This window comes from Camelus dromedarius, chromosome 36 (assembly GCF_036321535.1).
Source record: "Camelus dromedarius isolate mCamDro1 chromosome 36, mCamDro1.pat, whole genome shotgun sequence".
Lineage (NCBI taxonomy): Eukaryota > Metazoa > Chordata > Mammalia > Artiodactyla > Camelidae > Camelus > Camelus dromedarius.
The window spans coordinates 13,142,205-13,169,496 of record NC_087471.1 but is presented as its reverse complement, the minus strand read 5'-3'; the positions used below and the strand labels follow the sequence as shown (position 1 = coordinate 13,169,496).

The 27,292-nt window shown below is 44.1% G+C and overlaps 1 protein-coding gene across 1 annotated transcript; it reads right to left on the bottom strand.

Annotated features, from left to right (window-relative positions):
• Nucleotides 1–29: 29 nt before the first annotated feature.
• DDX60 (DExD/H-box helicase 60) lies at nucleotides 30–22,897 on the bottom strand. The gene is given in 14 exon segments (XM_064482546.1): nucleotides 30–142; nucleotides 668–778; nucleotides 875–1,017; nucleotides 1,853–1,967; nucleotides 4,910–5,006; nucleotides 6,066–6,185; nucleotides 6,533–6,555; nucleotides 9,071–9,118; nucleotides 9,121–9,185; nucleotides 9,640–9,745; nucleotides 13,183–13,338; nucleotides 14,327–14,468; nucleotides 18,485–18,643; nucleotides 22,883–22,897. Coding segments are annotated over 14 exon segments (1,386 nt in total). The 3' UTR covers nucleotides 30–56.
• Nucleotides 22,898–27,292: the final 4,395 nt, after the last annotated feature.

The window sequence follows — 27,292 nt, the reverse complement described above, 5'->3', positions numbered from 1 at the left end:
ACTTGAAGGAATAAATGTGTTTGGACGTGCTCTCAATCTACAGTTAATAGACACGATTAATGACCACAGAACTGCTGGCCTTCCCAGAGACTAAATAAAACCAGAGACAGAGAGATTTCAGGACACACCCCCACCCTTTGCATCCAGCACCTAAGCTCCACGTAGCCCTAAATCGACTGAACTAGTAAAGAGGCTCATCGTTTGGCAGAAAAAGTCCGATTTTTAGTCTCATATATAATAGCACATTATTATTACTCAGGTTATTCTCCATGTGTTAAAACTGTGCCAAACATGAGTGACGTCACTGAAAACAGCAGAGAAGGCAGGTCCAGGGGCCCATCCTTCCCCAGAAACATGAAAAAATCCACTAAAAATTGTCAGAACCAACTTTGTCAGAGGGAAACAGTCCAAGGCTTAACTCAGGGGAACAGGTCAGAAAGGCCGGGAAGTGCTGGGACACCAGTACTCTCCGGCTTCCCATCCTCCAGCCAGACCCCTGTGAGCCACCAGTGCAGCTATGAAGTTGTTCCTGTTACTTTTCAAACTAAGGTGACATAACTCGTACTGTGTCTATTCTGTAATTCTGCCAAGTGTCAACCAGGCAGCTTTTCAACAGGACACAAATAATTTACACCTTTCAGAACAAGCTTGGCGGGAGCCTCACTCTCGTGGTCCGTGGTCAGCACAGCACACAGGTGAAAATGGTCGAAATGAATCCCACCATCCCTAACTGAACATACGTGCTTCTCCAAATCATTGTACCTCTCCCTGTAGAGCACTGGGAAGGAGAGCAAGGGTTCCAGTAGGTGGACGTACAGGGGCTGGGAGAACGTCAAGGGAAAAGGTAAAACTCCTATGAATGTGCCAAACCTACCAAGTCTCACTTTGTAAGACTGCTTCGGTAGTGCGTAGTCTCTGTGCACACCGGTGCGGGGACCAGCGGGTCTCTGAGAGGCAGCATTCTTTGCCATCGTACTGTCTGCTTGTCTCCAGCACCGTTTTACTGACTGTGGCCACCTCAGAATTAAGACTGCATATTATTTAGGCAGAACATGGAACTATTTCCTGTGACATCAAATATTTTAAACAGAGAAAATCACATGTTTCTTAAAGTTTGTACTGAAGGGAACAAGCCCCAGAGCTAGGCTGCCTCAGATCAAATCCCGGCCTCCTTACACGGCTGGGTCTCTTGGATGAATCACATAATCTCTCTGTGCCTCATTTTCCACATTTTAAAATGCAAATAATAATAATAGCATTAGAAACCCTATCTAAGAGCAGTAATGAGAATTGCCAATCGTAAGTGCTGTTGGCCATTTAAAATAAATTGATGTACATGAAGCACTTAGAACAGTGCCTAGTAAAGAGGAGTCTTCCCTGTAACTGTGACTGCTAGTGGGCAAAAATCCAGCCCAATTTAAAAATGATGTGGGGCTTCCAGCTAATTAGGCTTTACTGTCTTTCTGAACATCTCCAACGTGGGACAGTGTAAGAAGCGTCAAGGTCCACGGCAGAGTGTGGCATTTTACACCATTTTAATTTTATTTCTCAGTAGAGGACAAAGAAAAAGACACAAATCAATCAGTTCTGGCCAACAGTTTTCGAGAAATGGGGGAAATTCCTGCTCAACTGTAGACCTGGCTGGGGGCGTCCTTGGTTTCCCTTCAAGAGTGTGTCCCTGTTCAGCACCAGCAAGGCGGCCCAGAGACTCTGATCCTGATCCCTGAATCCAGAGATAAGCTAGTAAATCCACCAGGAAGTTATGAAACTCTCCAGAACCCATACAGAGAGTGTGACTTCCCAACATTCAAACTAGAACAGCCTTCTCTCCAGACTGGAAGCCAATGCCTACTCGGTGAGATGCTGGGGGTTGCTTATGGAGGCCGACAGAGCCAGGAAGGGACAGCGGATCATGACCAGAAGATGCTCCCAGACTTCCGCTCTGATCTCTCCAGCAAGACAGTGGAGAGACAGTGGAAAGACAAAGATCCCCATTAAAAATGGACAGAAGGTCTGAACAGACCTTTTTTCCAAAGGAGACACACAGATGGTCAACAGGCACATGGAAAGATGCTCACTATCACTCACTGTTGAGAAATGCACATCAGGACCACAGTGAGGTACCACTCACACTTGTCAGAACGGCCATCATAAAGAAGACCACAAGTAACAAATGGTGGCGAGGATGTGGAAAGAAGGGAACCCACAATCCCTGTTGGTGGGAATATAAATCAGTGCAGCCACAGTGGAAAACAGTATGGAGGGTCCTCAAACAATTAAAATGAGAACTATCATATAATCCAGCAGTCCCACTCCTGGATGTTTATCCACAGAACACGAAAAAATACATGCACCCCCATGCTTCCTGCCACATTATGTACAACAGCCAAGAAATGAAGCAACCTAAGTGTCCACTGATGGGTGAGGGGGTAAAGACATGGTGGTGTGTATATACAGAATGCAATGTTATTCCACAAAAAAGCCACAGAAAAGAATGAAACCTTCCCATTTGTGATAACACGGATGGACCTCGAGGGTACTATGCTACATGGGATAAATCAGAGAGAGACAACGATCTCACTTACACGTGAATCTAAAAGCTTGACCTGTGAAAGAAAAGAGCTGAAAGATACAGAGAACACATAAGTAGTTGCAAAGGTGGAGGTGAGGTGGGAGAAACTGGTGAACTGTTTTTGTTGGTTTGTTTTAGTTTAAATTTTAAGTTAATTTAAAAATACCAAATGACAATAAGACACAGAAGCCTGGAAGGTCACACATAGTTTCCTATTACCTCTAATCCATCAGTCCAAGTTTACATAAATACTGGCAAATTCAGGAAATAAAAAATCTTGACACAAATTTTCTTTAACTTCCATCAATAATTCCTCTTGGTCTTTCTCTCAAAAGTGTCTTTCAAATCTCTACAGTTCCTCCAAGTCTGCTCCCCACCACACCGGCATCACACTGCAGCTGCAACACCTCAGTACTCTCCCCACTCCCTGCCGCCCCTGCGTCCTTCACCTCACCACCAAGAGACGAGTCTCAAGGATGAACTAGATCAGGCCACGTTCCCAGTCAAATGTCTCCACCATCCTCCCACTGCACGTGGGACAAAATATAGACCCCTGAACCAGGCGATGCTGTCAGGGCAGCTCCCAGCCCCGCCTGCCTCACCACTCCCTCCACACACCAGACTTGGCTGTGCTCTTAGAGCACAACTTTCTACCCAGAAGGCCCATGTCTATTGCTCCCTAGGATTAAAATGCTCTTGCCCCCTTTCCTTTTCCACTTGTGGAGCCGGGCTCAATGTCACTGCCCTAGAAGACGTCTCTGACTCCTGCAGAGCGATCCTCTTGCTGCCCTGCCATTGTCACCACCAAGACCAGCTGCCCCTTCTCTCCAGGATGCACCCACGAGGGCTGCAGAGTCCCGTGTATGCTTAATGGTCCAACTCTGACTCTGACTCACCTCTGGGCCCCCCAGCACCCACTGTGCCTGGCACTGCGGACATACTCCTTAAATGCTGGCTAACAAATAAATGTCCTCTGACCAAATAAAGCAAATTGAACCAGGTTTAGGGAAAATTCTCAGATGATCTTTTCACAGATCAAGTTATGACACCTGGCAACAAACTGGGAAAGACTTCCCATCAGAGCCAGATCATTTTAAAAAAACATCCCGCTGCCCATCTGGCTTTGCCCAAGTCAGACAACATGCCCCTCTGCTGAGCAGTGACCTTTTGCTTCACACAGGTGACACTTTTCCCCGACTGCCAGAACAGACATGAGCCTTCAAAGCCCGTCAGCTCTGCCCTGACCTAAAACTGGGGAACCAGGTCCCCAGCGTCACACCATTTCAGAGTTCAGAGATAAGAGCAGAACTCAAGGGATTAGATCGCAAAGACAACGTTGTTGGGGTTTTTTTTTTTTTTTTTGAACATGAACATTCGAGGCTTCAAGATGCAGTTTATACAAACCAAGCAAAAATAAACACAATAAATCAGACTCAAACCAAAGAAAAGCATCACCGTGTTTGGTCACTCCAAGTTTACAACACGAGAAAAGTTAAGTTAGACACAGGCTTATCACCATTTTCCACTTTAAATTGAAAATTCCTTGGAGCAAATGGGTCATTTTAAGTCCCTGGAAAAATATTCTTAAGGCTGCTATAAAAGTTTTCTAAAGACTAATTTGCCCTATTCTATATCCATTATTTTCCATTCCGCCCTTTCTGCCCAGGGAAACTTGACACACAGCGGCTCCTGCAAAGGGCTGCTCCGCCCTCTGGTTCCATCGGATCTGGCCAAAGGCGACTTTGGCAGGAGACCGGAAGAGAGGATGGGTCTTTCGGCCATGCTGTCCTCCTAACAGGCTACCATGAGCCCGGCAGGACCCAGGGCTCAGACCACTGCCTTCCCCAAGCAGCCAGTGCAGCCCCAGTCTCCCTGTGGGGCTCCGTGGTCGCCCCCCTGCTTGTCCTTCTAAGCCCCAGGCGGAGCTGCTCTCTCTGGATGACAGCATCCCCTGCACACCTGGGGAAAAGGCTGTTCTCAAGTTGTTCTATTTTGAGTGTCATTTGTTTTCTGTCGGGACCAGGACTGATGAAGTAACTTACATAACTGACATCACTGTCGGAGCCCCGTATCTTTGCTGCAAGGGTCCAAGATTGGAGTTTGAAATCTCTGTCCAGGAAAATCTATGCCCTGGTGGTTAACTCTGCTCCAAGTCACCAAAGACAAGGGTCTGCAGACCCGGCGCCCTTCCCTGAGTCCAAACAGGAAAACGGAGCCAAAAGGCTGAGCGTGACTCACCCGGGAAGCCGGGGACCTCCAACCCCAACTCCCACCAATGATAAACGCCCTCAGGTGGCCAAATGAGGAACTCAACCTGGAGAAATCATACCCCACCCACCTCATCAAATATCACGTATCTGATCCTCTTCACCCACGCCTGGCGATGAGGAGCCAGCAGCAGGATTTCAAAGCAGGCAGGCACGGTGACAAGTACCTGAAATAAACCACGTGCAGACAGACGTGGTGAGCCCTCGGGGCTGGCAGACCCCATTCCAAGAACACAAAAGAGCTGTAGCTCCTGAAGGCACCTGCTGCTTCTGAGAATGCTGCAGGAAAGCTGTGACAGATTACTTTAAGCCCTGTGAAATTGCCGTTTTTATAGGTCAAATGGGTTACGCAGCTTGAATTCTTATTTACGAGCATTCAAAGTGATAACAACAGAGTTCATTGTTGCAGGTTTATTTCCTCAAAATCTGATTCTGAGGTACAGTTTAAATTGAAAAATGTTCATTGAAGACTAGCAGCTTTGGCAGCTGGGAGGGGGCCGGGCAGAGGGAGGAGCTGAGCTGCAGGACACACCTGGTGATGCTCTGGCCCCCAGCTCAGATCCTGGCACGAACGGTGGTTGCTGGGGACACTCCACGTTCAGCCAAGACAGCTGGTGTTTACTCCCTGCCCTGCTCAGCTCCAGGTGCAGGCTGTGGAGGTAGGACTGGGGGGACTGACACTGGTACCACGCTCCCTGCCCTCGGCAGCACAGCCCGGTCTCCCACGCAGCATTCTGTGGTCACGGTTTCCCTTTGTGTTTGGTCTTAACTGCCTGTCTATGAGTTCAATGAGGAGGACCACTACCTGTGACCTATTTCACGCCCTGCAGTCTATCCATGACACAGCATTTTTGAAATTACCGTAAGTATCCTACGTGTCGAGGCAGGTCAAGAAAAAGCTACTGTGCTTGGAAAGCAGTGTTTGTTAATTTGTATAACACTGGGTTTTTCAGACCATTCTAAATCTACTTTATAAGCCAAGATGATGCCAATGAACTACAACTGAAATCTACAGTCAAAATATAAGTGTCCCTGAGAAAGGTGAGCTGTTTCTCACTCTCTGGAATGAAACAATGTTAAATTTTCTCTAAAGCCATGACATCTTCTGTAAATTCAAGAAAATTATTTCTACAGGCCTTGCCAACATAGTGAATCTCTAGTGAGAGAGACTTCTAAGTACCATCACATAATTCAGTAACAGACGCACTAATTAATACGCATCCTACCTGAGAGTTGAGGGCGTCGTGTCGATAGTCCCTTGTGAACACCCCACACAGAGCTTCTCCACTGGGCAGATTTTTGTTAAAACGGTTCTGAACCGTGGCTGCCACTTGGTTCACAAGGGCCTGATTGATAAGGAAAGCCTTCCATTAATCACATAATAAAGTCCAGGTGAAACCTCAGAGAACCACAGGGATTGTCTACAAACAAGCACTGTGGGGAGCGCAGGGAGGTCCACACCCCTCACAGCCTCTGCTCTGCGTCCACTAACCCATGTGCCACCTTCCTGCTGCTTGACTCACCTCACAGGAGTCTCAACCCAAATAAAATGGGAAAAAATGGTTTCATCAGAGGGAGAAATGGGAAACGCAGCCCACACATCAGACAAAGACAGCATAGAGAGAAGAGGTGAGTCTACTGGAGTGGGACGGCTGAGGGAGGGGTGGCCAGTGTGGCCTGGGGGTCCTTGTACCTTGGGGTCATCTCCCTGGACATCTATATTGCAAGGAGCAGAACACTGACCAGGCAGGTGGCCTCACCAGTGGAATCAGAGAGTGTGCACAGCCACACACAGCTATTCCACAATTCATACCAAAAAAAAAAAAATTTCACCGTGACTAAAGTGTAAACTTTAAGACATAAGCATGAAGATACTAGAAAGTGAAGACTTTCATCTATTTGAGCACACATGGAAATGCTAAAGACACTGGTAGATCTGACTGTACAAAGACATCAATATATTATCATTAATATGACCACAATATAGCAAAAAGACAAAATGACAAAAGCATATCTGTTACAATTTATAGAGAAGAAGTAATACATTTACCACGCAAAATTCTGACAAATCAACAAAAAGACAAAAAGGAAAACAGGCAGATACACCTACAAGTGAACTGGTGAATAAAGAAATCCCACTGCCCAGAAAGCACATGTAAAGAGCCCCAAACCACCAGGGATCCAGAAACACACGCTTCAGTATGAGACAGTAGTTTTCATTTATCAGAATGGAAAAACTTTTTAAAAGATCATAGGAACGCTGGGAAAAATAAGAGACAGTACATGTCCGCGTGCTGTCAGTGGGAACAACAATGGATGTGACTTTTAGAAGATTAACTTGGCAACATGCGTGAAGCTGACTTCATCAATTCCACTTCCAGGAAGCTCAGTTTCTCTTCACATATTTTACTAATTTCCCTGCTTTCACAACTATGAAAATGAAAAAGCTGCAAACAAAAATAAAGTACTATTTTCAACTAATTATGTTGTTCAATCGGGTTCAGACCCTGAGCACACGTCCCACAAGGCCACCTTTTCCTAGAAACTAAAACAGAGACTGAATTCATTTTAATCTGTAGAATTAGAGTTATCCCAACCAAATCTGCCTTTCTTAAGAGTAATCACATTAAAAACAAAGGGTCATAAATGAGGATATCTATACTTTTTGTAAACAAAACTTTCTTCTAAATGACAAAGATCAGACTTTTTGCTGTTTAAGTCCAACAGTAGGTGGTACCGGCCATAAAAAAAAAAAATGGCAAAACAATGTGGCCTGAGAAACAAGCCAGACACCAGTGCCCAAGAGCAGAGTGGACACAACCTGCCCGCCAGGGACAGAGGCGACCCTGAGTTCTTAGCCACACAACACTGCCCAGCAAAGAATGGTGCTTCCCTCCATACAAGCAAGATAATGAGGATCTCTAGATTTTTCTGAAAAAGACAAGACTTGAAATGCAACACAACTACATTTTTTTGACAGCATTCTCACTGATGCTTCTCACACACCCCCACCCCACACACACATGCACTTCTCCTTTTAGTTTGGAGCGGTAATTTAGGCTGATTACTTCCATTAAAGATGGAATCTTCAGTCAAGCTCTCTCTTGTCTGTAGCCTCATTCCTTACTCTCCTTAAAGGATGGAAGGGACAGAACACTCTTTCATCATCTACCTCGCAAAGCAAACATCAAGACGCCACAGAGAACGACAGCTTCTGGGTAGTGCTTCTGTCATGCGCTCTGTGAAGGAGGTTAATGAGGGGAAGGTGGAGGCAGAATCAGGAAGACACCCATCTAGGCCTTCTTGCGACACTTGATAGAAAAACCCTTACTCCAGACCACAGCCACAGAGCCAAGATCTTGTCAGCTCAGAAAACCTGTCACTGTGGAAAAATCCATTGACATAGGAAACCCCAACAACAAAGGTATGACTTGTTCCCAGCCCCAAAGAAAACTACAGTCCTCACTTAAAGAGGATAATTCAGTGGGTTGATTTTTCTACCCATATCTGCCAATATCAAATCAAACCACTTGGAAGGATGTTAGGATTAGTCTAAAAAGTCCCTCATATTTTTTTGGATCTTGGTCGCTGTTTTCATCAGAGGGCTGGTGAGTGCTGTGTATGAGCGAGCTTACCAAGTGCACTTCTAGATTTTTCTGACGGTAAGTTTTGTCCACGTGAAGGAAAGGCTGAGCGGGGGATAGACCAGGATGAGAGGAAGACACGGGATGAGCCAGGGAGAAGGGTCCCTAACTCAGTCTCACTGACATACTGGCTGCAGCAGTGTCACCAGCCTCCTGTGACAGCCCCTCCAACCTGAGCACCATGGCGGTGAACCACTATGCTTGTGACGAGCAGTCAACTGAGTGATGTGAAAGCTACTGAAACTGCTCAGAAGCCTTTGGCTTCAATATTTCTGAGGTCAAGGAACACACAGGTGTCAAACTGCAAGCTGTCTTTGCTTAAAAAAGCTTCTAACTTCTGTGGGGACAAATGCCATTATCCATGCACTTCCTCCTGAGAGAGCCGCGTGCCATGGACACGTGACCGTCAGCAACCAAGGGGGGCTCGTCCTTCACCTGCCTCACTGACATACCTTTAAACATCTAGTACACTGTTATTAATCAAGAAGTATAACTCTTGGCTCATAACACGACAACTTTTCATTATAAAATAACAGGAAGAGAGTGACACTGATCTTAATTTATTTCACCAGAGTTGCAGCACTGACCATTGAACTGACACTTTGTCCTGTCGTAGTCGTCACTGAGGGGTCTGCAGGATGCCAGTGCACAAGTTCATCAAATTCCTTCTGTCTGACCAGCAAAGCTACAGCAGGGTCATCACTATGAGATGAAAGGAATTACACGCTTATTTTAAACCACATGCCTCCAAACACAGCACAGATTTCATCTTTTTAACAATTTATTTTTAAAAATCACAGCCACCTTTCCTTTTGGTCATAGAATGTGGGTGGTAGGCTCCAAAGAGCAGTTCATTAGGGATTTAAGAACCCAGACTCCACTGTGTGTCTCTAACAGTGAGGTCAACATCAACAAATATTCATCGATTAATTCATTAATTAAAAACACACAGGTGGAATGATTTTACTCTAAGATTAAAACCATGTTGATTTTAACCTAGTTATGATCAAAAAAGCTTTGATATTAAACTCATGTGTTACAAACACATTACATCTAACATACCCTATTTATAAATAATGTCACATTTCATAGAGTCTTTAATGAGTAATTCATTCATTCCACCCAGGTATTTACTGAGGCTCTTTGAGCCCCATACCTCACCAGGAAAGGCAAATCTTTCAAAATGTCTCCAACAAACTTATCAACCACCTGGCATGACACTGGAATAAAACCCAAATTAGGCATCTTATCCTTGAAGGTATCTATACACAAGTAAAAAATTAAGACAAGGTCAAATGTGAAACTTTCATGCAGACATATTATACATCATTTTTTAAAATTTCACATTAAAGAAACATTTTTCATTGATCCTATTTACACTGATCAATTCCTGCCCATCCCATAAAGCTACTTCCCACATTAAAACACTCTGGAACACCGCAGTGGATGAGAAGGGCAGCACTCAGGCAGGTAGGTAGGTAGGTGGATGGACAGATAGAAAAACACCTGTTTCCTATTTTCAAATGTTTATTTCTTTTCTTATTTCCTATTATGGGACAAGGAATTTGAACATGGAAGTCTCACTCAGAAATCTCTTACATTGTACTTTCACGAACATAAAATGAAAAGGCAGTAGGGGAAGATACAGATGTCAGTGAAGTTACTGGGTTTCACTGGCGTCTTCCCTTACATCCTTCTGAATATTACAAACACGGATAAACACACACACACTAGTGTTCACACATGTCACATGCACACTGTATATATGACAGCTAGCTAATGAATGTCTTTTTATCCAGTATCTAGCTCCTAATTCCAGGTAGGCTGCCCATTACTCCCCTGATGCTCACTGTTCCGGTGTCTGCCTGATACCTTCCTATGAGCCCTACAACTCCACCTGGGCATCTTCCTCTTACAGCCGTGGATGCTGCCAGCGTCCTAAGGATTTCATGCCCCAAAGACTGGATGGAAGTTGCAGGGTAAATACCCTGGCTATCTTGCTCTTTGGGTGAGATATCTCCCAAGTGGTTTGCACACCATTCGAAAATTCCTAGTATAACTTACCTGCAGTTGCCCACATGGAAACCTACTCGTTAACACCCTGCATGGACTGTGTTTTCTCCCTGATGTTACCTAACACTCCGGTATTTGACTTTCCCGGGTCAACCACCTCCTCGAACTCAAGAGTCTTTGTCTGGGGGACTCATCCTGACATAAGGGCAGAGGATATATACTCCTCCCCTGTCCTCAGAAAACCATACTTGTAACTACATCCTGAATTCCCCTTAGCTTTCCTTCACATTCCTTCTGGGGTCATTTTATTCTCCCTGAAATTCATGATGCATAAATTACCTTCAGCCGTGACAGGATGATAGATAAATCTGTGTTTGTACTTTTGAAAATGTCCACATTACTCCTTCATTCTTAAATTACACGTTAAGAATTACATATAATTTCATTAAGTTCTGATTTCTATCACTATTACTGGGAAAGTCTATTATCAGACTAATTTTTTCCTTTGTAAGTAACTCTGATTCTTTTAAGATACTTACATTTACATTCTATGATTCTGTTGCATTGTGTCTAGCATGGGTATTTTTCTGAATGTGCATATGCAGGTATTAACTGACCCACTTGGGACCCACCGTACGCCCTCGATGTGCACATTCTTGTCTTTCATCATCCAGGCAAGTGCCCTGCCATCATCTCTTCAAATACTGCCTGTTCCACCTTGGCTCATTTTCTGCTTCTGAATCTCCAAATGAATAAAAGGTTACATATCTTCATGCTATCTTCCATGTCTTTTATTTCTTGTTTTATCTTTTTTATTTGAAATTACAGCTTCATTGAGGTTAAACTGACAAATATCACATATCTAAAGTGTACAATTTGATGTTTTGACATATGCATATATTTATGAAACCTTTGCCACAATCAAGAAAACAAATACAAACATTATCCTCAAAGGGTTTCTTGTGTGTCTTTGTAATCTCTCTCTTCCCTCCTTTCCTGACATCTAGACCCTGTCCAGAAATAAACCACTGATATGATTTCTGTAACTACAGATTAATTTGCATTTTCAAGAACTTTATATAAATGGAATAATCTATTCTCTGGCTTCTTCCACTCAGCATTATTATTTAGAAATTCACTCATGTAGTTATTAGGTCTGTATTCACTCCTTTTCATTGTTGTTATATTCCATTGCATGGTTATAGAAACATGATTCCAAGCTGATAATGTCTATCACAAAGAAAGCCACCATAAACAGTCATGCACAAGTCTTTGGACAAAATGTTTCCATTTCTATTAGGTAAAAGCCTAGTACTGTGTTATTCTGCATTCCACTAGTAGTGCTGCTTCACAGCTTGCCAACACTTGCTATGGTCAATCTTTTAGCTTAAGTGATTCTACTTTTAATATTTTCTCCTTTTGTCAATTTGATTACTACGTGCCTTGGTGTGCTCCTCTTTGGGCTGATCCTGTGTGGAACTCTCTGCACTTCCTGGACTTGGGTGACTGTTTCCTTTCCCAAGTTGGGGACGTTTTCAGTTGTTATCTCTTCAAAAATTTTCTCAGGTCCTTCCTCCCTCTCTTCTCTTTCCGGGACCCCTGTCATGCGAATATCAGTGTGCTTCATTCCATGAAGACATGGAAGACATACATGTATTTTATAATTTTTAATCTCTATTTCCTTTGTTTGTTTTGGTTATTTTCAAATGTTTTCCAGCTTTATTGGGCTATAACTGACATATAACATTGTGTAAATTTAAGGCATACACTGTGTCATCTCTACTTGTACGTGTAATTCTTGTGACCTATCCCTAGTTCACAAACTCTCTCTTTGGCAAAATCCCGTCAGCTTCAAACCTATCCACTGACGGTATTTTCATTTCCACAACTTCGGCTACTTTACGAAGTGAATGAAATGTTTTGTATCATGTTGTTATTTTCTTACGTTTCAAATTTCCTATTTTATTTCTTTAGACATCTTTAAACACACATATAGTACATTCTACTTTGGATGATTACAAATCCTGAAGGACTTGAAGAGTTCCATTTCTGTAACTTCCTGTTTCTCTTGGGACTTATTTCTTCTGCTGTTTTATAAATTTTTGTTTACACTCATATCTGACAGAGAATCCTGTAAAACCAGGGTTTATCATGTTGCTCTATGGAGAATGTGCCAGGTCCCTTTGATCACTTTAAGGTTATTTTCTGGCTTAGCGTCCTCCTGACCCTGATAAGAGAGTAAACCGAAACCCAGATTCCTGGGAGAGCAGACCTATAATTAGAAATTCTCAGAGTGACCTGCAGATCTGTCTCTTCCCTCATTTGTTGGCTCCTGAGATTTCCCTCCTATTGTTTTGAGCTCAGTTATGATTTTATAAAAAGATGTTTGGTGTCTTTTATCCAGCATTTCACTTACTAACACTTCCATACTGACAGAAATGGAAATCACATGTATTTCGCTTTTTTAAAAATTGACAACAACATTAGTTACAAGCAAAACATAAAACTTCAAAATTACAAAGTATTATTGCCCCAAGGATAAGACAATGTACGTAATTTATTGTGAAAATGCACAGCACCAGGAAAATACTTACACCTGCAACATTTAGTTAGCAACGTTCAAATGTTTCAAAACATTTTCAGAGGGATGAGGCTTTTCTTTCAAATTAAGTTAGAGATTTCTTACCTTTGATCAGTGATGGAGCCTTTCTAAGAAAAGGAAGTTTTGTTGTTCTCAGAGGAAATGGCTTTCCAACATCAAACTTTCAGACCAACTTTGATACGGTATCCCGGAGATGTTCATAATCCTTCATAATGACATTTCCCAAATTCAAACGGAGGCCTATGTAAGAGTCAAAGTGGTAAGAACTAAAAGTCATTCACACATACACAGACACACTTATTCTGACCAAAGTCACAGAGCTCTGAAATACTTGTCAAACAGTGACATTTTCAGTGAGTGCCACACTGAACCTAAAGGAAAATGATCCCTAGTGTTGCCTGTGAGACTGCAGACCTTAAAATTTATCTTGTTTCCCTATTTGATAACTAAGTATTTAAAATTATAACTATCTTAACTAACAATAACAGATGGTGAACACCTAACTATCTTCAAGGTAGTAAGAAATGTTATGTCACACATAGCTTTACAATCAATAAAACAGAACAAAAACTATGATTTTTCAGACATTAGAATGTTTGTGGAGAATTGCTAAATGTATCTGAAGCTAACTCATTCCAATGTTTGCACTATGTAGGAACCAAAACTTGGTGGTCAAAGAAGCTTCAATAATGCCCAATTATATTTCTCTTAAAATGTGTCATTTTTCTTCCACTATTAATAAACAGAAAATTTATTCTCATAAAATGATTCAAAGAAAGGAAAATTAATTACCTATAACAAACACACACACACACACACACACACATATATATATGTATATATATCAGCTTTATCTTTGGAAAAAATTTAAAATTCCCTAAATATCTGATAGTAGTAGGATGATTACATTAAATGTTATGAAAAAATGTTATGCATGTATTTAAATGGAAAATTCAACTGTTAATATTACCTAGAAATGCCAATTTCCCAAACGTATTTTTGTAACAATACTTGTAGAGTAATATTAAGTTAAAAATGTTTTAAAATACAACATTCACTCTGATTGCAACTAAGTAAAACTTATATACATATATAAACAAACAGTGGAAAGACAATGACTGCTATGTTATATGTTGAAAGTATACAAAAATGATTTTGAAGTTTTAAATCCTTTATAAGGTCTACCTCTGGATAAAAGTATAATTATTATAATATACTAAGGTGATACCTTGAACATTTTCTTCTTCATAGTAAAATGCTGTATTTTTCAACAAAAGCTCATCACTTAAGTTGGAAAGGTGAGTTAAATTCAGATTTCAAAATTCAAAAACATTTATATTACTTAGAATGAAACAGTCACACCAATTTTTCTGAAAATTGGAAATAAAACCAAATTATTGACAATTTCTACGTTAGCAATAAACTCTAACATGATCTCAAACACGCCAATTATCCAACTGAAAGGTAAGGTAAACAGGCTCCTCCCTTTTTTACTGATGTGAGCCCTTCTGAGCTGGTTAATGATGAGTGTTTATACCTTGCAAGATTAAAGCTAAAATAAAATCAAACTGAACAAAAAATGAATTCATAGTTCTGTATTCTGAATCACAGAAATCTGTATTTCATGCTTAATACATTTTTTTCTCCTACTGTAACCCACAGATCCAAGACTACCGAAATACTGCTTTCAAATGTGCATCTGTTCTTTACTTAGGCTTTAATGTTTTCCATTTTATTTCCAGGTCAAAAGAGCATTAAAGAAAAAGAAGCATTTGCTCATTCGGGGATCTAGAAGATGCTGAAACCTTCAAACTCAAAGATTCTCATTAGCTTACATCATTGTGCAGCCACCAAGTTAACAAAAGTGCATCTATGTCCCCGCCAGTCACAGGCAGGATGTCTCCCTGAGCATGCTTAGCACACAGCAAGGCAGACACGAGTTCAGTAACTTCAGTGAGTGAGTGGAGCCATCCTTTCATCAGTGTTAGAGTCTGGAGAGTTAGGTTCAGAGGGGGAAAAAGCAGGCTCTCTGCCCCACACTCCCTCACTGATAAAACACTCAGGCTCTCCTGTCATCTGGATCGATGTGGAACTGAATCCAGAGTAACCCAACAGAAGTGTAACACAGGCAAGCTGCAAATGTTAGTATAAATCTTCTGGATGTCACATTAAAAAAGAAACAAGCTGAAATTCATTTTATTTCATTCAACCCAACACATCCAAAATATTATCATTTCAATGCGTAATCAATATAAAAATATTAACAGAACAGCTTACATGTTTCTCACACTAAGTTTTTGAAATATGGTGTCTTTTAGACTTATCCACGTCTCAAGTGCCCACTGTCCACTTGGGGCTGCTGGCTACTGCGCTGGGCAGCTCAGCTCCAACCAGGTAACTCAAGATGGCTGCCCATGGTTCCTGATTAAACCATACATATCAAAGAAGCAGGGACCTCTCACCTTGACTGTAGTTTTTTCTACAAATAAAACACTGAGATTTCCTTAAAGCCATAGAGCAGTGATTCTCAAACTGCAGCATAAGCCTTGCCTGGAAAGGTTATTAAATACGACAGATTGCTGGGCACCATCCACAGAGATTGATCCCGTGGGTCTAGGTGGACCCAGGAATCTGCATTTCTATCAAGGTCCCAGGTGATGCTGATACCATTTGCCAGGGGACCTCACTTTGGGAACCACGCACATGAGGTCTGTCTCCACCCCCAGGCCACAGATCCTTCCCCATCACACCACTGAGTCAACAGTAATGTGTGAGAACAGGACACCAGAAGTCCCCCACGTTACTCACTCCATCCGACAGGCACCGCAGGTGGTCTCTAACTGTGAAGACTGGAGCAAACACGAAACACCCCCTGCAGTTTGCTGAGTTGCTCAGTTTCTCCAGAGGCCTCAGAATGTACCATTTACTGCCAAAATGTCTTAGGCTCCCTGAAGTTACGCTTCCAGGTGCCGGTGCTACCCACGTGAAGCTCAGAGAAGGGGGAGACCAGAGGAGGGCTGAGGGGTCATCAGCCACTCCCAACATGGGAGAGCAGAGGGCGGGGGGTGGCACAGGCTTGAGATGAAGCTGGACCTCAACATGGTCATTTGTTTGCTGCACTAAGGGGCCACTTGGCGTTCCTGAGCCCAGGTTTTCATTCATAAAATGAGGACATATGAGGAGTGTTGTCTGAATGAGGTAACAGAGGTCAAGGACACACTTAACACAGGCACGGAATAAACAGTGCTCTTCCCACACATCTGGCCATCCACGCCACCCTAGCTAAAGAACGATGTTTTCTACCAGCCAAGACCACTGAGCATGTCCTGCAGGGTTACCCAAGAACATCCCATCATTTAGAAAGACTCTGTACTATTCTTTTCATTTAATGCACACTGTGCATTAAAAAATTGTTTATGAAACTCGGATATGTGAAAATTGCACATACAGAGCACTCCTTTGCATCTGTAAATCAATATCACAAATAATATATACATACCATTCAGTAGTAGTACATGTAATTAAACCTACACAAAGTTGGCAAAAATTAAGTATTTCTCGAAAGTAAATTTACAACAAAACTCAAAGCACAACACTGTTGACGCTATATCGTATTATTTCAGTATCTGACGTACAGTATCCCTAGGCTCAGTGTATTGCCCTGGCATGACTTACACTAAGATACCTAAAGTAAATTAAATAGGAGCTAAAGACAGAATCTCCATCCCTTTAGTGAACCACAGTTTGCCTCTTCCTGATGGAATACCAAAAATGCTGAGGGAAGAGTTCTCCAGTGGGCTCTGGGACACAGGAATGTACTTTCACTGGACACCAGCAGAAGCACATGATCCTGTGTCCCCTGGGAGCGCTCACGGCTGCAGATCCAGGCCCACCCCTCTGCACCTGGACTGGAAGTGCTGCCCGCACATGCCAAAAGCTGCCACAGCAGACATCCCAGAGGCACCACCAGTGAAACCAGCCCAAACCGACAGACTCGGGTTTCCTGACTTCTTTATTTCTTAGGAGAAGCCATCCTTCTCAGACTGAGTGGAGTCTTCTCATTATCAGGTAATAAAGCATCCTGCAGTTCCTCCTTAACAATAATTTAAAAAATTCAGTATCTGTCTCTCCTGCAAAACATGGCTCTATGACAGCGCTGCGGGTGGGGGGACTAGGTTCTCAGTTTCCTCCCTGGGACTCACACAATGAGTGTGCGGTGGGTCAACACCTGTGGACTGGCTTCCTAACTGACTGGTTTTAAAGTATTCTCCCTGAGCACTTGGACTCTAAGTGTCAAGATCCGTAAAAAAGGTCTGCTAATCCCATTTCTGGGCATGGAGTCCCCAGATCAAAGGAAACACTCACACACGAAGAACCCGGGAGTAGCAGCACCTATAACACAACAAACGCCCTCTTCACTCCCAGACCGCGCTGTGCCCATCGAAAACAGCCAATAGCCATCACAGAACAAGCTAACCCAGAGTGAGGGAGAAACTGGGGAAACACGTGGAAAGAAAAAGGAATAGACCATACATTATATATATCTTCACCTATAACTATGTGTAGTCCCAACGTTAGAAGCAATTACACATAACAGAGAAAAAGCATTTACACCAAAAAGAATAAACCGAAATATCAACAGTGATCAGCACTGATTTGTGTGGGCTTCTGGGTAAGGCTTTCGTTTGCTGTTTTTTTAAGTCAACGTGTTTTTCCCTAAATATCCTCAATAATGGACGAAAATAATAAGCAATCAGACTGCTTTCCTCAATGGCTCTCAAGAACAGAACACGACGGTCACTGTTCTCTCCCGGTTGACATCACAAAACACTGGTTTTTGTTTTTTCTTTTTTTCTTTCTTTCTTTCTTTTTTTTTTTTTTTTTTTTTTTTTTGAGTGAAAGAAGATTTATTCCGAGACGCACACTCCAGGGACATAAAATGAGGGAAAGGTCACGGGTGGGGGTTCAGGCTGAAGCAGCAGCAGCAGACGCCCCCGCAGACAGGCGGGCTGCGCAGCGCAGAGGAGACAGCGCCACGAGCCCTGACCCTGGCCCCGGCCCTGGGCCTGGCCTGACCTGACCCCACCCCCCGACCCCGGCCCCAGCTCTGACCCTGGGCCTGACCCCAACCCTGACTCCGATCCCGATCCCGGCCCTGACCCCCGCCCCAGCCCTGACCCTGGGCCTGACCCGACCCCGGCCCTGACGCAGGCGGAGCAGAAGAGACGGTCCCCTCAGACTGGAGACGTCGCGCGGCCGGTCCTACCGCAAACACAGCTGCTGGAGTTCGGAAGGGACTGACCAGGCCACTGACCCTTTCAGGCGCCCGTGCTGATGTGGCTCCCACACACCAGAGACAAGGCCCCCTGGCCGAGCGTCCACTCACCATCTGTGAGGCGGTCTGAATGCCCTCGGTCCAGCGGGAAGCCACGACTCTGGCGTGGGCTCTCTGGGGAAGAGGCGCGCGGAGCAGGAGAACCGCAGCGAGACAGCGCAGCCTACACATGTCCTCCGCCTGCCCCAGGGCCTGGCCGCGGCGCTCCCCCTGCACGAGCCCCAGAGCACGTCAGGGACTGGCGGCCGCACGTCGCCTCGCAACTCTGCGTGGGGCTGCGTGGGGCTGCGTGACCCTGCGTGAGCCTGCGTGAGGCTGAAGGACGCTGCGTGAGGCTGCGTGACCCTGTGTGACGCTGCGCGACGCCCGGGCAGCCCACTAGCTGCTCCCCGCGTGCGGGCGGCCGTCACGCACTGACACCTCGGTTCTGAGCAGGCCGGTCTCCCCACGTCCCGGGGGCGGGCTGTCCTGGTGACGCGCCGCTGCCGAGCGGCGCGGGCTCAGGAGTCAGGACCCCTGACCCTCCCTGGAGGCTGTCCGCTCCCCCGGCCTCGTGTGTACAGCTGGCGCTGAACGCGGCGCGGCTGGGAAGGCGTCCCCGGCCGGGAGCAGGAAAGGAGGGGGCGGATGTAACCTGGCCACCTCCCGTGCCCGCGGGTGTCGCGGCCCCAGACGCAGAGGGTGCAGCGCCTCCCCGGAGCCAAACGGGCCTAAGGATGAGCCGCTCCAGAGAGACACTGGGTGTAGGTCACTTGGGTGGTCACCTGAGATGACCCGCTTAGCCCCGTGGGGATGCGCTACCAGGACACGACTCACACAAAGGACGCAAGAGAGGCACGGTGAGCCCCGCTCATTTCTGAAACTGCGGAAGAAAGAGACAAAACTTCGTTTTTTCTTAGAATTTTCCACGGCAGCAGGGGGACCCGTGTGTGAGCGCGTGTGCGCAGCGCAGGGACGGCTGCTCAGCGGGACAGCGAAGCCGCGCGGCCCCCGTCAGCCGGGGAAGGCTCGGCCCTTCCGTGTCTCCCCGGCGAGGATGGGAGGCAGGACTGCCCCTTCCAGGGCCGTGTGGGCCAGCGGAACCGGGACGAGACAGCCCTGGGTTCACGCCACACGGCATTTAACACTTCGTTTGAGGACTGCTCCCCGGACCCTCTGAACCTCAGCGTGCCCATCCGTGAAATAAGAATGACAGCGCCCCCTAAAATGCTACTGTGAGGATTTAAGGGCAGAAGGGGTGTGAGGAGCCCCGAACCTCGGAAGGCAGCCCGCTCTCACCAGTGCCAGCTCCTTTCTTCCTGGGAGGACTGGACAGATTTGACTAGACGTGGACTAAGGGAAACGTGCAGAGTAAAACACCAAATCGTGTCACAGCACAATCGATGAGTCTTAGAAACAAATTCTATCGCCTCCCCCACCCCTTGTTTGGAAGTTCATATAAATTAGAGAAATAAAGTCAATCAAATGAATTGGGGAAATGACAATCAATAAAATTTCAAACACAGAGAGCCATGGTGTTGTATTTCACAGTAAAATAATGATCGCACCTGTTGGGTGTTAGTTTTCTGAGCAGCGGGAGTCTGCGACCTGTTCTCTAAGACGTTGTGTACAAACTCAAAAACAACGAGCGTGAAGTGACACAAAGAACTCGTCAAATGTCACACTCTTCCGGCCATAGCTGCTTAAGCAGAGAAATCGTTTCACATGCCTGTCACAGAAAGAAATTGTAAAATGTCGTGATGTTTAGAAAAACATTTTCAATCATAAGTGATCTCACTGGAAGAAATACAGAGAACACATTTGATGACACAAAACTATAACTATTCCTATCTAAAACAATAAAATTTACAATGAGAAAATAGTAACTATTTCAGTGAAATTGTTAAAAGCTTCAATATGTAAGAAGTTCCTATAAATCAATAAGAAAACATCTAAGCCTTTAATATGAGCAGGTAATTCACCAAAGAAATACAAGTAATAATAAAAATGTTAACCTCTTAAGTAACAAAAAGAACAATTAGCATATTTTTACTTCCAAAGTTGCAAAGTATATCTTAATGATAATAGCACTGGAATCATATGACATATCATTTCTCTTATACTTTATTAATAAGAATATAAATAGGAACAGAGTTACTGCAAAGCTATTTAGCAAAACATAAGATTATCATTAAATATGTTGATACTTTTGATTGACTACTCAAGTTCTAGGTACCTAGGTTAGGTAAATACCACAAAATGTGTACCAAGATTTATGCATCAAAATGTTTGTCACAGAGTTCTTTTTTTTTTTATTGAAGTACAGTCAGTTACAATGTGTCAATTTCTGGTGTACAGTACAATGTCCCAGTTACGCACATACATACATATATTTGTAATAGTGGAGTTCTTTGTTAAAGCAAATTTTCAAACAATTTAAATGTTGGGCATTAGAGAAATATTATGCACCCAGTAAAAATAAAATTTATGAGGAATTTTTTGATAATCAGAAAAAGTGATCTATTAAAGTCTGTTGCTAATATGTTTCTCAATTTTGTCTTTAAAAAGGACAGTGCAAAAGTAAGTGAAATTCAGATAATGTCTGAGCTTAGTTACTACTGTTACCCTGACACTAACTTCCTGGCTGGACAGGTGCACCTGGTTACACCAGGTGCTAACATGAAGGGAGGCTGGGGGAGGGGTGCGTGGGGGCTCTGTACAACTTTTGCATCTTTTTTATAATTAAACAGTTCAAGTCAAGAGTTTTTTAAAAAGTTTCAGTGCCTCATCCATCATATTTTCCCATTTAAAATTTCCAAAAAGATGTCCCAATGCTGAAACTCTACATTCTTCCTATTTCTTAATCAGGGTTTTATAAGCATTCTCAATGTTTTTCTTACTGTGTAAAAGATAGGCAAGTCACATAAACTCCTAAATAAAATACCGCGTTACTTTCCAACTATAGATAATCATCTATTAAAGATATAGTTCTTACAATATATTTTTAAGTAAAAAAAAGTACATTAACGTAAATATACATCATCAACAGTGCTTTTCAAGTCTTCCAGACAGCACTATTCTGTCTTTGCCGAATTAATTTTTGTCTGGGAATTTGGTCCATTTTATTTTTTTAACAGCTTTATGAGGGTATAATTAACATGACAAAAAATTTGCTCACTTTAAGGGTACAAATCAATGGCTTTTGGTAAATTTACAGAGTTGCACAATCATCACCACAATGTAATTTTAGAACATTTTCAACATCTCAAAAAGAAACACTGTACTCGTGTAATGCACTGTATCTTATTGGGAATAATTTCAAACATACACACAGAGAAAAGCGTAACACTCCGCCCTCCCCTGTAACTACCATTATCAACACACACGGAGTCTTCCATCTGCATTTCACATGGTCCTGAGAATGAAACTGAAGGATCCCCTCCAGGGTGAGAGTTCAGTAAATTAGGAAATAAATCTCTCCATTTAAAAAAAAGTTTTTCTGAAGGATAGATGGGAAGGAAGTTTGTAGGGACATTTCAAACTCAGATTCAGAAATCGCTCTCACAGAATAAAGAGGGGTGAGTGGATTACAGGACCTCCTCTCAATACAGAAACAAGTCCCAGGGCTGTTTCTGCTCACAGGGGGCAACTCGAGTTGGAAATGGTTTAATGATTGGAGTTCTAATGAAAGCAAAATAAACTATCTTACACTTCGTGACAACCATCCGGATGTCCCCAATACCATGAGGGGTGTGACCCTAAACTTGAAAAGTGAAAAGTGTTAACTGAGTCAAAAATCATTCTGATGAAATAGAGTCATCCTCACATTCTAAATTCATTGTAAGCAGTGAAAATTAAACAGAAACTGGATTTATTTATAAAACTGGTGAGCATTTTTGACTCCCAAAAGTTCAGTACAGTAATCAGCAATTACACCGATACAGCAAAACAGTAAGATCACGGAATTAAAATTCTCAATAATTGAAAACTCTATTAATGATTTAATATTAAGAAATAAACATACTTTGTTTCTTTTCCTTCCTCCTCAACTCTCTCCATGGTTTTCTCATGAAAAGCTGCCGGGTTAACCATCATTTCACTCATCTGTGGCTGCAGAACCCCACACTGTGGGGGAGCGTATGTGGGCAGGGGGGTCAGAGGCCTCTCCTCAGACCCACTGTGTGTTGACAGAGAGCAGACTACTCACCTGTGACCCTGACCCTCCCTCACGGGGCTGCTGCAAACGGTAAATAAAATGATTCTGGAAGGACCACGCTAACTCCTGTCATGGCCACACGTGCCTCAAAAAGGGCTGCATTTGTACAGTTATAATCAGCATTATTGTTACTTTTCTATACCTCTCTGTATGACTGATGATAATTCCCAGAGAAGAGACAGAAATAGGACTGAGTTAAGTAATTTGGAAAATTCTGTGACATTCTAGAAGCCTGTCTCTGAGATGCAAATTACCTTCTGGAAAAACATCGGTAACACGGACCTTGGGATTTGAACATAAAAATAGAAGGAAATGAGGCGGAGAAATCCGGGACGTCTAAACAAGGTAAGATCAAGAAGAGGCAGAATTAGAAACATGACATGTAGGATCTGTGGAACTTGAATTTCTACCCTGAGGTGCAGGGTCTCCACTCCACCTTCATGCAAAAAGAAAAACGAAAACAGTTAAGAACAGACGAACGTGGCATTTCTGCAGTGAGCAGCTGATGACTGTCCTGTGTCAACTGTGTTTGGAACTTTCATGGGCCAAGAAATATCTTTTTTTTTTTTTTCCAAATTGAAAGTGCAACATTTTCACTTTTATTTCTGACTTTAGTTGATGTTATTTTCAGTTAATTTCTGCCTGTTGATGTGTGCAGTTTGGATTTCAACACGAGCCTCAGTAAATGCAGAATATGTTGTCTCCAGAACCCAAAGAGAACTAAAAGCTGTCAGACTTGCATCAATAGTTTGGACGCTGTGGGAACAACAGCTAGGTCTTGACGTTGTCAGCAGTGGAGCGGTCCTCAGTTCACCCAACAATCCTTGGGGATTTCACCCGCGTCGGGGTTAGGGACCACACTGTCTGTGGGGCAACGGCCTCCTCTGGACCAGGCACATTGCCAGCATCCATGTGTCCAGAACAAGCACTTACGTGAACACATGGAGCTGCTCAGAAGACGATGTTACCTGTGCAGTGTCACCCCTGGGCTCTGGAGGAAGGTGGGGGGATGGGGGTTGAGACCTCCCCTGCAGAGTGTGTGTCCCCTGGGGATCCTGGCAGAGGCACGTGGAGTCCCTCCAGAGACAAAGGCACACCTAGGCCACACAGAACAGATGTGCCATTTCTGTAACAATGACTTCCGAACGCGCTGGTGGTGGAGCGCTGGGTACCACGGTGTGGAGGGGCTGGAATCCACCGTGGGGGCTGTTCACTCTCCTCCAGTTGAGAACACACCAAAGTGGGTTGGTACCTAGAGAAGAAGTGAGGATAACCAGACCTTCGTTCATTAGGCCTTATGGTTAAATTCCTGAAAGTTATTTGTCAAGAGTGTAATAATTTAGGGGGAGGCTATAGCTCAGTGGTAGTGTGTGCTTAGCATGAAAGAGGTTGGGGTTCCATCCCCAGTACCTCTGTTAAAAAAAAAAAAAGAGAGTGTAACAATTTAATTTGATACTTTCATGTTTTGTTACTTTTCCTCTGATTAGGATGTGATGGTTGGTTCAGGAGCTCACCTAACATGTGGCATTGTAAGGAATTTCAAGACTTCTTACTTTTTTCAGATATAATAGATTTTTTAAAAAGCCAAGACAGCTGCATGCTTTCTTAAAATTACAATGCCATCACCTTTTATTATAGAGTTCTCTACTAAATTTGTTTTTGTTTCAATTATGTAATCGTAACCTCAATATTAAATTTACAAATCACAGATAAACGTGGGATTAATAAATTCATATGTGTACCTATGGAAAATGTGCTTACCTCTTTATCATGCAGAAACAAATAAAACATTCAAGCAAAAATCACAGACTCAGATATAAAATTAAGATGAGCACCCGGCTCTGTGATATTTCTGCCACAGGCTGTTCCAGCACCTGCTGTTCAGTCAATCAGAGGAAACCTCAGGGCTGAAGATAAGCCAGTTCTGTACGAATTCCTTCCCAAAATAGTGCTGAGCAAATAGCAAGGCTGGCACAGGGCAGACCTCAGGGTTCCTGCGGCAGAGCAACTGTCTCCCACGGTGGCCTTTTTTCAGCGTCTAAATCCCTCTTTGCTCCGACAGCCGGTTTCCCCCTGCGTCACACTCCTCCCTCCTCTCTGCTCTCCCAGGAGTGTTCCCGCATTGCCCTGGGGGGGGGCTCTGGGGCTGGGGGGCTGCTGTCCCTGCTTGTCCTGGAGCAGACCCTCCACATGCATGTGCACGTGTGATGTCCCCTCACCGAATGTCTCCGGGAGGTGGAGAAAACACAGACTTTAAGAGAAACAGAGGCTGTCGGTTTTGACTTAGGTCAGACAAGTCACCTCAGGTGAGGCATGGTGAGGCCAGAAGCAGTTCAAGAGCAGAGACAGGAAGGAGTCTGACAGCTTTGTGAGCCCAGCCCCCAGGGGAGAGGAGGCCCAGGGTCGGTCAACGCACCGCAAGAGAGGAACAGCGGTGGACACACCTTTACTGCGGTTTCTGTCAAAGGAAGCAGGGTGGCAGGGTAGGCAGGCCTGGGAACGGCTGATCTGATTCAGTTTGATAGGCTCTGGGGCACAGGGCAGCTCCTGGTTGTCCAGGACCTGGCCCCGGGCAGTTAGGGCAGGTGTACAGTGGCCTGGAGTGCGAGAGCCCCACATGGGAGGTGGTTGGGTTGTGGGCTTAAGGGAATGCACTAGAAAGGGAAACGAGCAGCTTCTAGATGGTGCCTCAAAACTGGGTCAAAGCCACCTGTTAAAAACGATCCCATGCTCACCAGAGCCAGCAGCTGCCGCAGCTGGTCCAGGGCCAGCCCTGCCCACCACACAGCCCCGCATAGCTGCGCCCCAGAGCGCCTGGTGCTGGTCTTCAGGTGGGGCTGTGCTTGTGAACCCACAGGGAATCTCCCCCAAAAGGCCTCTCCTTCAAGATGGGGAGGGATAGCTGGTCTACGTAGTATGTAGAAACAGACAGAGAATCAGGCAAAATGAGAAGACCCGGGAATACGTTCCAATCAAGAGAACAAGACAAAAACCTCAGAAGAACTGAATGAAATGGAGATAAGCACCCTAACTCATAAAGGGCTCAAAGTAACAGTCATGCAGGTGCTCGGAGAGCTCAGGGGAAGGGTGGATGAACACAGGGGGAGCGTCAACAAAGAGACAGAAAACATAAGAGAACACCAAACAATGGTTACGTGCTGAACTGAAAAATGCCTCTTAGAGGTTCAACAGCAGACTGAATGAGGGAGAAGGACAGACCAGTGAGCTGGAAGACAAAGCAATGGAGCTCACCCAGACAGAGGAGCAAAAAGAAATGAAAAAGAAATTGTAAAAAGTGAAGAGAACTTCAGGGGCCTCTGAGACAACATTGAGCAGGATGGTATCTGCATTACGGGGGTTCCAGCAGCAGAAGAGATTTTTTTTTAAAGGGCCGGGAAAAATTATTAGAGGAATTAGTGAATGACAGCTTCCCTAATCCAGGGAAGGAAACAGACATCCAGGTCCAGGAAGCCCAGAGAGTTCCGAAAAAGATGAATCCAGAGAGACCATGTCAAGACACATGGTAATTAAGATGGTAAAAGTTAACGATAAAGAGAGAATCCTAAATGCAGCAAGGGAAGAACAACTTGTTCAGACCAGGGAACCCCTGTAAGACTATCAGCGAAGCTTTCATTAGAACACTTCCAGGCCAGAAGAGAGTGTATAACACATTCAAAACGCAGAGAGAAGAAACCCTCCAGCGAAGAAGCCTCTGCCAGCAGGTTGTCCCTCAGCACTGAAGGGGAGACCCAGCAAGAGCTGAAGGAATTCACCACCACTAACCCGGCCCTAAGAGAAATATTGCGTGGACCCCATTAAGCTGAAAAGAAATGACACTAATGAATAATAAATGTTTTTCTCAGAGAACAAGGCACAGATGTTCCGCTTAGCACTTAACCTGCTTAACCCTGCGACCAGCAGAGGAAGGGAGGGAGCCACAGAAAGGGGAGGAACGTGCGGGGACCACTGGTCCCCGTGCTCCGGGCTCTTCCTGTGCCGCTGGCTCTTTCCTCTGTAGCAGGTTCTCAGGGGGTGTTGCCACCTCCTCTGTCCCTTCGGTTGTGGAGACCCTGAGACGGTGGTAACGTAACTGGAGTCACTCGGATTCTGCTGGGAGGGCTGCCTGAACACTGGTGACGGCTCCACTGTATCAAACTGCCTTTTTAACAGAGCATGGCTGGGGGCTAGCAGGTACACATCACGGTGTTTAAAACAGATAAACAACAAGGATCTACTGCACAGCACAGGGAACTATAGTCCCCTTCTTGTCATAACCTATAATGGAAAAGAATCCAAAAAGAAAATATCTATGTATATGTAACTGAATTGCTTTGCTGTACATCTGAAATTAGCATTGTAAATCGACTAGACTTCAATAAAAAATTTAACAAAAGAAAGAAAGAAAACATTCCTGTCATGTTTTCCTGTCATCCAGGCTGGAGGAATCCTGAATTTTAAAAATTATTTTTGACTCATAGGACCCTTTAAGAATCCATTGATGAACATGGATTTTCTCTTTAATAAAATAAGCATCCATACTTGAATGTGCACACACACACCCCAACACATGTGCACACACGCGCACACACATACTCAGGGTAGAACTTGTATGCAGTCTCTGCCTGGATATGGGCTAAAAAAATAAAAATTCAGTTAAAAAAAAA